This window comes from Mustelus asterias, chromosome 11 (assembly GCF_964213995.1).
Source record: "Mustelus asterias chromosome 11, sMusAst1.hap1.1, whole genome shotgun sequence".
In the NCBI taxonomy this organism is placed as follows: Eukaryota; Metazoa; Chordata; class Chondrichthyes; order Carcharhiniformes; family Triakidae; genus Mustelus; species Mustelus asterias.
In genome coordinates, this window is record NC_135811.1 from 55,881,143 (window position 1) to 55,895,042 (window position 13,900).

The following is a 13,900-nucleotide window of genomic DNA, read 5'->3' on the forward strand; positions in this document are numbered from 1 at the left end:
TGCACTGCAGAGTTTCTATGGAATTTGTATGGAAACAAACAGGTTCCTGATGGTGGGGAAGTCCAGATCTCGGGGCCATCATTCAAAGATAAGTAGTAAACCTTTTAGAACTGAGGTGGAGAAATTTCTTCACCCAGAGGGTGGTGAATGTGTAGAATTCACTACCACAGAAAGTAGTTGAGGCCAAAACGTTGTGCGATTTCAAGAAGAAATTAGATATAGCTCTACGGGCTAAAGGGATCAAGGGATATGGGAGGAAAGGGGGGAATCAGGATATTGAATTTGATGATCAGCCATGATCAAAATGAATGGCGGAGCCGGCTTGAAGGGCCGAATGGCCTCCTCCTGCTTCTAGTTTCTATGCTCCTCTGTAAAGTCACATGCTGACAAAGGGAAGACTTTCCTTTTCAAAACAAAAGTTTTTACTTATTCATTTTGAGTTCTTCTGAGGCCCAAGGCCCAGGTTGTTTTGCAGCCACGTCGTTACATGTAGAAGGGTCACTTTGTTATGCCACTTTAGTATGATTCCAGACCTCAGGAGCAGAGCTGCCTCCTGGCAGAGGAATGGCAAGGAAGGAGTCAACTTATTGCACTTCTCATAAATTGTCAGGATTTGCATTTGGCTTTTATGATGGTTTTGTTCATTATTCTGAGTGGCCACATTAAATTAAAATGTAAAATATAACAAGGAAAAAGTTCAATGATTATGTTGGGGGGGAAGGGGTTGAGGAGAGGACAAGTCATACACAGCCCTTTTCCACATATTGCAGTACCCTAAGCAACATTCATCTGGACTGCTCTCCCTGTGTCTTCTACCTGCTCCCTTACCCAGAGATTGAAATCTTGCGGTTGAACCTTGCATTTATTTGTCTTGTCCAGGGAGTTCTTTCTCAGATATCTATTTTCAATAGGATATAGTTACTCCCTGCAAGACCCATTCCAGCACGCCAGAGTACCTTGTGCTGGGTCTGGGCAGCACTTCCCTGTTTGCAGACAAAATATAAGCGAACCTTTAAGATGCTGGAGTCTACATTCTCTTATACGCAAGAAAGGCAGGGGAGTCAGACCAGGGACGACATCAGGACCCAGACACCCGAGCAGCTAGGAGTCAGAGTGGATCAATGGGACAGAACACAGCATGACACAGTGGGGTGGAACACAATAAGAAGCAGTGGCATCATGGTGTGAACTCACCCAGGGGAGAGGAGGAACAGTGACCACAACCTCAAGAGATTTTACAGGTAAGGCATAACCAGCAAAACCCCTCAAAACTGAGCCAGGATTGGAATTTTGTCACAATGTTTGATTTTCTTTCATAATTAATTTTAAAAGTGAATCTCTGTGTTTACTTTAACACAAGAAATATTTTCAGAAGGGGAGAGAGAGCAACATTTCCATAGAGCCTTTCCTAACTAAGGAACTTCCCAAATGACTATACAGTCAATGAAACAATTATGAGGTGTAATGTGGGAAATGTGGCAGCCAATTTAGTGCATAGCCAAGTTCCACAAACAGCCAATCAGATCATCTAGTGATGTTGGCTGAGAGATAACTATTGGCGAGGACAACATGGGGAGAGTGTTGGATATGGTGGGATTTCCAGCACTTATTTTACTGCCCATGAGTGTTTATTGCTGTTCAATGCCACATTACATACCCATATCTGCTACCATACAGTGTATTGTATGTTACATGCAATAACACTCTAGTATCTATTGCAGTGCAGATACCAGCTTATTGCTGGAGAATGTATCCCTCTGAAAAAATTACAAATCTTGATAAGATCATTGCTGGCACAGTGGTTAGCACTGCTGCCTCACAGCGCCAGGGACCCAGGTTCAATTCCAGCCTCGGGTCACTGTCTGTGTGGAGTCTGCACATTCTCCCCGTGTCTGCGTGGGTTTCCTCCGGGTGCTCCAGTTGCCTCCCACAGTCAGAAAGATGTGCGGGTTAGGTTTAATGACCATGCTAAATTGCTCCATAGTGTCAGGGGGATGAGCAGGGGAAATACGTGGGGTTACGGGGATAGGACCTGGGTGGGTTTGTTGTTGGTGCAAGCTCGATGGGCCGAATGTCCTCCTTCTGCACTGTAGGGATTCTATGATTAACATCCCCAAACTTTCCCCTAAAATCCCCATGCAAAATCTTAAAACTGGTGCAACGCTTATTTCTGATCTCCAATTGCAAATTAGATGGCATTTTATCCCGAGCATCAAAAAGAACAAGAACTTGGATTTATGTAGCGCCTTTAAAATAGTAAAATTTCCCAAGGTGCTTCGCAGGAGCGTAAGGAGAAAAGAATCACACCGAACCAAAGGAGATGACATTCGGACAGGTGAAGAGGGTTAGGATGGGACAAGGTGGAGAGATTTGAACAAAAGGATGAGAATTTATCAATCCAGGTGTTGGTTGTCTGGGAGCAAACGTAGATCACCAGACACAAGAGTGATGGGTGAACAGGACTTGGTGAGGGTACTGGCAGAGTTTTAGAGAAATGCAGGACTGCTTTATTATGTTATTGTTAGTAACAAACACCAAGTACGCCAATCAGCATGGTGCCACAGCAGTTAGCACTGCTGCCTCTCAGTGCCAGGGCTCCGGGTTCAATTCCAGCCTTGGGTCACTGTCTGTGCGGAGTTTGCATGTTCTCCCCATGTCTGCGTAGGTTTCCTCCGGGTGCTCCGGTTTCCTCCCACACTCCGAAAGATGTGCAGGTTAGGTGCACTGGCCATGCTAAATTCTCTCTCAGTGCACCCGAACAGGCGCCAAAGTGTGGCAACTCGGGGATTTCCACAACAACTTCATTTGTTCTAGAGAGGGATATGGGCCAAATGCAGGCAAATGGGGTTAGCTTAGATGGGCATGTTGGTCGGCATGGACCAGTTTGGGCTGAAGGACCTGTCTCCGTGCTGTAGATTCTATGATCAGCTCAATCAAGAAGGCAGCTGAAATCAGAAGTGATATCAGGAATTTGATTGGTTTGTTTCGTGGTAGCACACGGCTGCAGATTGGTGGTTTTGAAGAAATTGTGAGTAACCCCATTGGCTAGTTTATCAGTCCTCGTTTGTTGCTAATTAGACATTTTCCTATTTGTCTTGGTCTTTAATTGGCTGAAATAGTTCACTTTCCAATTTAAAAGCAACCAGCATGGTTAACTTAATGAATCGTGGATGCACTGCAAGACCTCATCAAGTTTCTGAGACAGCATCTTCCAAACTATAGAATCCCTACAGTGCAGTGGAGGCCGTTTGACCCATCGAGTCTGCACCAACTCTCTGAAAGAGCATCCTACCCAGGCCCCCCACCTTATCTCCATAACCCTGTGCATTTACCGTGGCTAATCCACCTAACCTATACATCTTTGGACACTAAGGAGCAATTTAGCATGGCCAATCCACCTAATCTGCACATCGCTGGTCTATGGGAGGAAACTCACTCAGACACGGGGAGAAGGTGCAAACTCCATACAGACCCAAGGCCAGAATTAAACCTCAGTCCCTGGCACTGTGAGGCAGCAGTGCTAACCACTGTGCCACCATTCTGCCCCTCAACCTGTGCCACTTAGAAGGACAAGGACTGCAAATGCGTGGAAACACCACCACACGCAAGTTCCCTCTAAGCTAAGCTAAGCTTCCTGATTTGTAAATATATCACCGTTTATTCATTGTTGCTGGGTCAAAATCCCAGAACAACCTTCATAACAGCACTGTGGGTGTACCTACACCTGGACTGCGGCAATTCAAGAAGACAGCTCACCACCATCTTCTCAAGGGCATCTAGGGAGGGGCAATAATAGCTAGCTGAGCCAGCGACATCCACATCCCATGACTGAATAATTAAAACAAACTGAGTGAATTGTGATTTTGTTTTGCCCAATAGATGCAATGAGACTGTTAAGATGAGATGCCTTCGTGGAGCCCGGGTATCTCCAACTCACACCGGAAGCGAAGCTCTTAACTGTATAGATACACATTATAAAATGCATCTTCTTTCTTTTTAAAACATACATAATATTTAGTTCACGTCAGACCTAATTGATGACACAGGTTGGCAACAATTTACAGTTGACTGAAGGAGAAAATGAGTGTCATTCCTGTTATATCTAATTAAGAATCCGCTATTCAGTGAGATGATGAGGGTTAATGCTAAAGACTAAAGGAGAAAATGCATGATTCTGCAGCTACTATTTATAATATTTGCATGTCGCCTAGGGGTAGATGTTTATTGTGGGATTTAGTTCAATAGAACCAATAAATAATGGGCTGTGATAAATGCTGAACATGTTTGCATGAAATTTCTCTATTTTAACAGGGGTGATAACCCTTTTCACATTAGTGGTTTCAGAACGGCACTAAGCATTTGTACAAACAATGACACACAAGGTCAGAGATGGAATTTTTAAGAACTGAAAATGCTAAGAGGCCTTAACAAGCAAGTCCCTTTATTAAAGATCAACTGCCCCTATCTCCATAGGGCGGCACGGTAGCGCAGTGGTTAGCACTGCTGCTTCACAGCTCCAGGGTCCCGGGTTCAATTCCCGGCTCGGGTCACTGTCTGTGTGGAGTTTGCACATTCTCCTCGTGTCTGTGTGGGTTTCCTCCGGGTGCTCCGGTTTCCTCCCAAAAGATGTGCGGGTTAGGTTGATTGGCCAGGTTAAAAATTGCCCCTTAGAATCCTAAAATGCGTAGGTTAGAGGGATTAGCGGGTAAATATGTGGGGGTAGGGTCTGGGTGGGATTGTGGTCGGTGCAGACTCGGTGGGCCGAATGGCCTCCTTCTGCACTGTAGGGTTTCTATGATTTCTATGATATCGCTCAATCCCGTTCCTTACCAAAGAATATCCCAAACTTGGACCCATTTGGGTTATTATGTGCATAATGCATTTGGATTTTCTGGGCCATCCCCACTCAGAGTGCAATCTGGTGCAAGTGATGGGGTCTTGGCCATTGACTGGAGCATCAGCGAGACCCCTATGTCCCCTCTTTTCAGAAAGGCCACCATATCTTGTCCCACTCAGATACTTAACAGACCAGCCTTCCCCCAGAATCAAGGACCCCTGGACAGATGTCCTGCTCAGCGAGAGCTGGTGGCCAATCAGAGGCCGACTGATCTTCTACACTCAGCAGTGCCATTGGGAAGGTGGTGACTGCTGCCAGTACTACACCCACCTGAGCCTTCAGATCGAGGCACAGGTGAGTGATGGCAGGAAGGGGATTGCAGGGGACCGATGTGGGCAGCAAGTGCATGGAGGTGGCTCTCAGCAGGTTCCTGTAATGCCAGGTCTCTCAGTCAGGCACCAAGTGCCTTTGAATGAAGGACACCCCTCTCACCCCAGGAACCCGAAGTGAACATGCTAGATTTGCTTGCTGTGCACTCTCTCAGGGCAAGAGTCACCCACCAGCAGTGGCGGAATCAGTCGAAGTGGGCACTGATTGCCCACTGAAAGGCCTCAATCGACAGGTGGGCAAGAAGGCCATCCTCCCATGGACTTAATCAGAGTGGGGGCTCTACTACTTCTGTAGTAGGGAAATGCAGAGGAGATTCACTAGGTTGATTCCGGAGTTGAGGAGGTTGGCTTATGAGGAGAGACTGAGTAGACTGAGGCTATACTCATTGGAATTCAGAAGAATGAGGGGAGATCTTTTAGAAACATATAAGATTATGAAGGGAATAGATAAGATAGAAGCAGGGAAGTTGTTTCCACTGGCAGGTGAAACTAGAACTAGGGGAGATAGCCTCAAAATAAGGGGAAGAAATCAAGGAAGAAATAGCGAGACATCTGGATATAAATTGTCCCATTGGAAAGACGCAGCATAGGTTCATGAAGGGAAGGTCATATTTGATTAATTTGGTGGAATTCTTTGAGAACATTACATGTGCAGTGAACAATGGGGAACCTGTGGATGTGGTGGATCTGGATTTCCAGAAGGCATTTGACAAGGTGCTTTACCAAAGACTGCTACATAAGATAAAGGTGCACGGTGTTAGGGATAATGTGTTAGCATGGATAAAGGATTGGTTAACTAACAGAAAGCAAAGAGTGGGGGTAAATGGGTGTTTTTCTGGTTGGCGATCAGTGACTAGTGGTGTGCCTCAGGGATCAGTGTTGGGACCGCAATTGTTTACGATTTACATAGATGATTTGGAGTTGGGGACCAAGTGTAGAGTGTCAAAATTCGCAGATGACACTAAGATGGGTGGCAGAGCAAAGTGTGTAGAGGACGCTGAATGTCTGCAAAGAGATATAGATAGTCTCAGTGAGTGGGCGAGGGTCTGGCAGATGGAGTACAATGTTGGTAAATGTGAGGTCATCCATTTTGGTAGGAATAACAGCAAAATGGACTATTATTTAAATAGTAAAAAATTGCAGCATGCTGCTGTGCAGAGGGACCTGGGTGTCCTTGGGCAGGAATCTCAAGGAGTTGGTTTGCAGGTGCAGCAGGTAATTAAGAAGGCAAATGGAATTTTGTCCTTCATTGCTAGAGGGATGGAGTTTAAAAACAGCGAGGTTATGTTGTAGCTGCATAAGGTGTTGGTGAGGCCACACCTGGAGTACTGTGTACAGTTTTTGTCTCCTTACTTGAGGAAGGATATACTGATACTGGAGGGGGTGCAGAGGAGATTCACTAGGTTGATTCCGGAGTTGAGAGGAGAGCTTGGCTTATGAGGAGAGACTTAGTAGACTGGGGCTATACTCATTGGAATTCAGAAGAATGAGGGGAGATCTTTTAGAAACATATAAGATTATGAAGGGAATAGATAAGATAGAAGCAGGGAAGTTGTTTCCACTGACGGGTGAAACTAGAACTAGGGGGCATAGCCTCAAAATAAGGGGAAGCAGATTTAGGACTGAGTTGAGGAGGAACTTCTTCACACAAAGGGTTGTGAATCTGTGGAATTCCCTGCCCAGTGAAGCAGTTGAGGCTACCTCATTGAATGTTTTTAAGGTAAGGATAGATACATTTTTGAACAGTAAAGGAATTAAGGGTTATGGTGGGCTGGCGGGTGAGTGAAGCTGAGTCCACAAAAAGCTCAGCCATGATCTTACTGAATGGCGGAGCAGGCTCAAGGGACCAGATAGCCTACTCCTGCTCCTAGTTCTTATGTATACCTGTTCTTATTAAGGTGACAAGAGTCCCTACTCCCTACCCTCTCACCGATTCAAGTGCTGCACCATCACCATACATGCCATGGAGGAGGGCACAGGTTTCTACCCATAAACTCCTCACTCCCTTCCATAATTGTTTATATCACCCAACAGCCATCAGTGAGGAACTTTAGTGGGGGCGGGGTTCCTGGAAGTCAAGGTCTATAAAATCAACAGCATCTCCCCTGATCATTATCTTAGCAACATTTAAAAACAGTATGTTAGTAACCACAATCTTTGTAGTCCTAATCAATGCTAACTGTCTTCAAGCAAGTTGTGTTAGTTCATCTCCTTGATCTCACAATGAGCTTAGATGGGATTTTCCAGCCCTACCCAGTGGCAGGATCTTCCAGTCCCACTGAAGTCAATGGGCTTTTGGCTGGCTGACTGCATCCATCGTGGAGAGATCTGTGGGGTTGGAGCAGGAAAGTCCAGGCCTTTGTCTACTTGAGGTCTTTAACTTTTTTTTTCAAGATGGCACCAGAACGTGGCAACTTCTTGCAAGCTGTGCCCAGCATACCTTCAAATTCTATCTTTTACTCTCGTTCTCTGCTTCTAAAACTTCATTCCAACTCTTTTAAGCTTTCTAAACATCATTTAATTCAATCTGTTGCAGATTTGGTGATCCTTCGGTTTGAATGGACCTACCGCACATTAAGTTGATCTTTCTCTACACCGTAGCTATGACTGTAACACTACATTCTGCACCCTCTCCTTTCCTTCTCTGTGAACGGTATGCTTTGTCTGTATAGCGCGCAAGAAACAATACTTTTCACTGTAAACTAATACATGATATTAATAAATCAAATCAAATCACTGGTCTATAGTTTCCAGATATAATTGTTGAATCTTATTTAAACAATGCAGCTACATTGCCATTCCCAAACGTTAAGAATCTTCTTCATTTCCTGAAATTACAATAATGTCAGTTGTAGTTTTGTTAATTTCAGCACCTAATTTGTTTAAAATGGATGAGTTCAAGGTGCCTGGGTCAGCTTATCTATTTTATCAGTATCTAATCATTTTTTTTTAATAATCATATTACAACAACTTGTATTTATAGTGCCTTTCAGGGAGTGAAATGTCCTGAGGCGCTTCACAAAATCAGACAAAGAAATTGGCACTGAGCTGAAAAAGGATTAATTAGGACAGCTGGTCAAAAAGCTTGGTCAAAGAGGACAGATTTACGGGGGAGAGAGGGCGAGAGGCAAACAGGCTTAAGGCCCACTCAGCTGAAAGCACAGCCACCAATGATAGAACAAACAAAGCAGGCAAGAGACCAGAATTCGAAGAGTACAGAGCTCTCAGAGGGTTTGTGGTCTGGAGGTGGTTGTGGAAATAGACAGGGTGATGCCCAGGAGAAAACTGCCGATGTAGCATTCAGGGACTGGGTGCCAATCTGTACGGAGTTTGCACGTTCTCCCCGTGTCTGCATGGGTTTCCTCCGGATGCTCCGGTTTTCTTCCCACACTCCATAAAGATGTGCAGGTTAGGTGGATTGGCGATGCTAAATCGCCCTTTAGTGTCCCAAGATATGTAGGTTAAGAGAATTAGCAGGGTAAATACATAGGGTTACTGGGATAGGGTGCGGGGTGGGCCATGTAAGATGCTCTGTGGGAGAGTAGATGCAGACTTAATGGACTGAAAAGCCTCCTTCTGCACTGTCGGGATACTATGATTCTATACTTGGACTGTCAGTTTAAGCCGAGGGAATAGAATCTGAGTGAAGGCGTGATGATTCTGGGTGATGATTTGGAGGAAGTGAGTAGTTTCAGGTACCTGGGATCAGTGGTGGCAGAAGATGGAAGTATGGAAATGGAGCAACAGATTTGCTCTGGAGTAACTGGAAGAAATGCAATTGAATGTTATACAATCGAAATGTAACGCCAAAGGAGCAACACTCTACAGGACAGTTGTGAGAGCAGCCTTGTTACCAAGTGCAGAAACATGGGCAACATCAAGATGAAAGGAACAATGGCTAGATAGTAATGAGATGCAGATGCTGTCTGGGTGTGGAGTAACATGAAAGGACAAAATCAGGAATCAGTCGAGATTGTGGCAGCATCAGAGACAGTAGGCAAGGGGACACTGATAGCCTGGTCTCCCTCTGGAGTGGAAATGTGGGGAAGCGAGCAATGGACATGGGGCTGCCAGGAAGAAAGAGAGGAAGGTCTAAGGCCAGATGGATGGGTGCACTGGCCAGAGACTTAAACATAGCAGGATTGGAGAGGAATGGGTGACTGACAGGAGGAGATGGAGGAGAGTGATCAACCAGCAGTCTGGCGACCCCAAAAATAGAATTCAAGAGAGAAAAATAGAGGGGGAGGGGGCCAGTAGCTAATATCGATCAGCAAGCAGAGGTTTAGTGGCAGAATATGGTGTGAGTTAGGAGAGAAACAACTGAGTTTTGGATAGGCTCAAATTGAAGGAAGGTGGGAACCTGTCGGAAGAGCATTGGAATAATCGAATCCAGTGGTAACAAAAACAAGGATTTTGCAGGACATATCAATGATCTTCTCAATGTCCAGTAGCATTGTTGCCTCCAATACTACTCTCATTTCCCTCATGAACCATATTGATCTGTTTCCCTTTGATCAGTTTTAATTTAACCGATGAGGTTTGGCTGCAGCCCCAGCAACATTTCCGGAATTATTTCCCACTTTCCCATCATCATTCCAAAATCCCAAAAGTGCCAATCCCTTGATTTGTGTTTTAAAATCCACAACTTATCTTTCAGGTATCTCCCGATGACATAACGGAAGTGAGATTGTACAGACCCAAATGTACTGAAAACAGGTGAGCACACGCGATTGACAGTCAACAGATTGGAATGATTTTGCTCAAATTTCTCTTTCCAGAACCAACAATATTGCAGAGGAGAGGGATTGGGGAGACGTCTCACCTCCAGGTCCGCAGCTGATGTGCTGGTTTGGTGCATTGGCCATGCTAAGTTCTTCCTCAGTGTACCCGGAGTGTGGTGACTAGGGGATTTTCACAGTAACTCCATTGCAGTGTTAATGTCAGCCTACTTGTGACACTGATAAATATACTTTAAAGAAAGGAGATACACGTGGTCCTCTATGGAGGAGACGCCGGTCCATACTCTACTCCAACTGGAACATAGGAACATGGGAATTAGGAGCGGGAGTGGGTACTTCAGCCCTTCGAGCGTGCTCTGCCATTTAACATGATCATGCTTGATCTTATCCTGCTCCCCATAGCCCTTTATCCTGCTTTTCATCAGAAACAGATCTATCTCTTTCTTGAATCTGTTGATTGATTCTGCCCCCACTGCACTCTGAGACAGTGAGTTCCACAGATTCACAACCCTCCGAGAGAAGTAGTTTCTCCTCACCTCGGTTTTGAACCTACCCCCTCTCACTCTATATCTATGACCTCTTGTTCTAGACTGTCCCACAAGGAGGAACATCTGTTCAATGTCCGCCTTATCAATCCCCTTTAGCATGCTATATACTTCAATCAGATCCCCCCTCATTCTTCTGAACTCCAGCAAGTACAAGCCCAGCTACTCAACCACTCCTTGTACCACAGCCCTTCCATCCCTGGAATCAATCTGGTGAACCTTCACTGAACTGCCTCCAGTGCCATCACATCCTTCCTCAAATAAGGAGACTAAAACTGGGCACAATACTCCAGGTTTGGTCTCACCAATGCCTTCTACAATTGTAACAACACTTCTTTACTTTTAAAATCTAGCCCTTTTATAACAGGGGGAGGGGGGGGCAGGAGAGAGAACATGTAACCAGCTGAATGCAAATGCAAACCTACCATCAGCCACTCCTTGATGCACAGAGCCCATGCATTAATCTACCACAAGGCAAGCACCCTGCACCAGATCATTCCCTTACAAATTCCCATTCATTTGGCTGAAAATCTGTTGACTTTGCAGATGTTCCAAAACACAGAGAACAAAAAGGAAGGGACTGCAGCTGAGAGAGATGGCCTTGTTTTAACGCGGGATTCAAATTAGATTGTGGCCAGTGAACGTTTTTGGCAACACATAGCAAGAAATGAGATGAACAACAGTGGGCAGCTTAACAGCAGAGAAAGAACAATGGAAAAGGACAGTACAGGTGCTACATTGTAAGGCCAGTACACTCTTTGGCGAAAGAATGTGTAACATACTGGACACGGCAACAGAGGTGCTACTTTCTGTAGGTTAGGAAAATGGGGGACACACACTAGAACGATCAGTTACTGAAAATCCACCAGGAATATACAAGTCCCTCAGTAGTTGCCTGGTGCCCCATTAATAACTATTTGGTGCACTATTTTTATTCAGGCTGATTTTCTAGGAAACATGCAGAAGGCATAGTAACAGCATCAGCCCAGAGAGAGTGCATGAGTACCAGCCCTGCCTCCAGCTCTGCATCAAATTCCTTCCAACTCAACGAGTGGCTAACTCCACACGTTCGGGGCTATAAATAAGACTGGTTCCGTTTTGGCAATCCAGAGACCCCAGGACAGCGCAAAGAGCGGTGATAAATCCCATGAACCAACATCCATGTACTACAGCAGTATAACAACGGTGGTGGTGGGGGGAGAGAACACTTCACAGGGGAGAGCCGTGGACATAGCCTCTAACAAGCGAGAGCGAGGTAAACTGCCCACTCTATTCTTTACTCGGGCGATCATTCTCATATGTCAATGGATCAAAGCGCTGGATCATGTCCAGATCCTTGGTTTACGGTTATGATAAGAAACACACACACAGTCCTAACATGCCCCTGTCATTCTGAAGTCTCATCCAAATGGTCACTAATGTAACAATATCGTTTGCCCTTTGCTGGTTAAAATATTTTTTTAAAAAAAGGTGTGTCTTTAGTGTCAAATCCAAGTGCCACTGCTATTGAGGTCAACAAATCCACAGAGGGGGGAGGCAGATGACTGAAGGAGATGAATCAAGATCTGCAGACTCTTGTTTGTGCCGTTCACACATCGTTCAGTGGTAACTGCATTTGTGGTGAGATTAAGCCCGTGATTATTTGACATCAAGGGCATTTAATAAAAAGGGAGAGGTAACACAGCAATGCAGAGGAGACACTCCAGCCCAGTAGACAACCATCACACTGACTGCACCCAATCAGAGTCAGAGAAACCACACTCAATTTCCAAAAATCACATTATAATTTATATAAAGAAAAAAAAACACCATCCCGCTGAACTACTTGGAGGTGCCGGCAGTGCTTGTCTGCAGGATTGCAACAATAGAATTCAAACACAGCTCCCAGACAATAAAAACATCAAATCACAAAGCTCCCAAATCCATTGCACAGCAAGAGATAATTGTGGGAGTGCATGGGTTAAGGTCATATAGAACACAAATGTGCCTATCGCTAATTATCTTCCCAAAATAGAAGGAGCATTATCGTGCTTCAAACGAGGGCAGCAAACTGAACGGTTACATCTCTCGGTGTTTATTGTCCTTTTTGGTGTGTGTGTGCGCGCTTTCTAAATTGTTCTTTTTAAGGGGCACGGTTCCTTGTGTGCGTTAGATATCATTTAATTGCGCAAGTAATCTCAATATATGGATCCCAATTCCACTTGGATGCTCCCGCACACTCTCACTGTCCCAGGGCGTGAATTAAAGCCCTTTTTTCAAAAATCTGGAACAGATGGATATATATAAAAAAGAATTGCAGCAGCAAATAATGCCAGTGAAATTTAAATCCACCCTGCCTCTTCTCTGGAGGAACCCCATCCGCGCACCAACACTGCAGAACACATCCAGAAATTTAAAAAAAAATTCTGCAAACAAAATCCTGGAAGGAAATCAACTGCAAATATATACAGAGAGGGGGAGCAAGGTATGCTCAGAAGTGCAGAGGCTCCCTTCATGCAGACCTGACAATGGGGTTTTAATTACATGCTCGATTGTATGGGAATCAGAACAATGGGATGTGTCCATTTGCCCAGATACCTTTCTCTTCCGATCCCGGGATCGTTTCCGATGCTTTTTGACCACTTTGTCATCCTCGGTCACAGCTTCCAATTCCCGGTTTTTCTTGATGTGGGATGCAGCGTGAGCCATCCTGGACACGGATTAATATCTGACCAGATGCAACGGCTCGGGAAAGGTACAACAATCCTTGGCAACCTTGTACAGCCAGTGTTCTCAGCAACTGTGCTCCTCTCTCTCTCTCTCTGCTTGTAGTCACCGATTGAGGAATTAAAACGGTGGCAGGTAATCATCACTCAGACAAATGCAGGGGGGCTAGTGAGACATTTTTTTTCCTGTTGGGTTCCTTTTTTATCCACCCCTGCAGCTGTTAGGAGGAGAGAGTACGGCCATTCTGATGCATTAACGTATTGGAGAAAGTCAGCCGGGATAGTGAGGGCAGTATTATGGATATAGCCGCTCCTGCCACCAATTGGAACTGCCTAAGTGATTTCAATGAAGGGGGGGGGGGGGGGGGGGGAGGGAGGGGGGATCCTGAAAGGGGTAATATTTATATCAGGAGATATATAAATAAACAGATAAATATTCACCTATTTGTTAACTCCCTCAACAGCTCTCAGAGTCCTTTTGATTTTTGACTTGGAAATGCAGGCGAGGGTGCATAAGGAGACACATCAAACATGCGATGCAGTAGAATAGGTCCGCTGATGCAGGGAGGTAATGCATTTCATTTCAATTCCTCCCACACATTATAGCCCAAACGTTTCACGGTCGAGTGTGTGCGGAAGACTCATGTCCCGGGCAGCCCCACATTCTCCCCTAATCTGGCACATT

At 45.1% G+C, this 13,900-nt stretch overlaps 1 protein-coding gene across 1 annotated transcript in view; it reads right to left on the reverse strand.

Annotated features, from left to right (window-relative positions):
- Window positions 1–13,285, reverse strand: part of ank3b (ankyrin 3b) — a 310,337-nt gene extending 297,052 nt beyond the window's left edge. Inside the window, exon 1 of the mRNA XM_078222927.1 lies at window positions 13,088–13,285. Within this exon, the coding sequence (XP_078079053.1) occupies window positions 13,088–13,198 (111 nt within the window). The 5' untranslated portion in view covers window positions 13,199–13,285. The remainder of the gene's footprint in view (window positions 1–13,087) is intronic.
- Window positions 13,286–13,900: the final 615 nt, after the last annotated feature.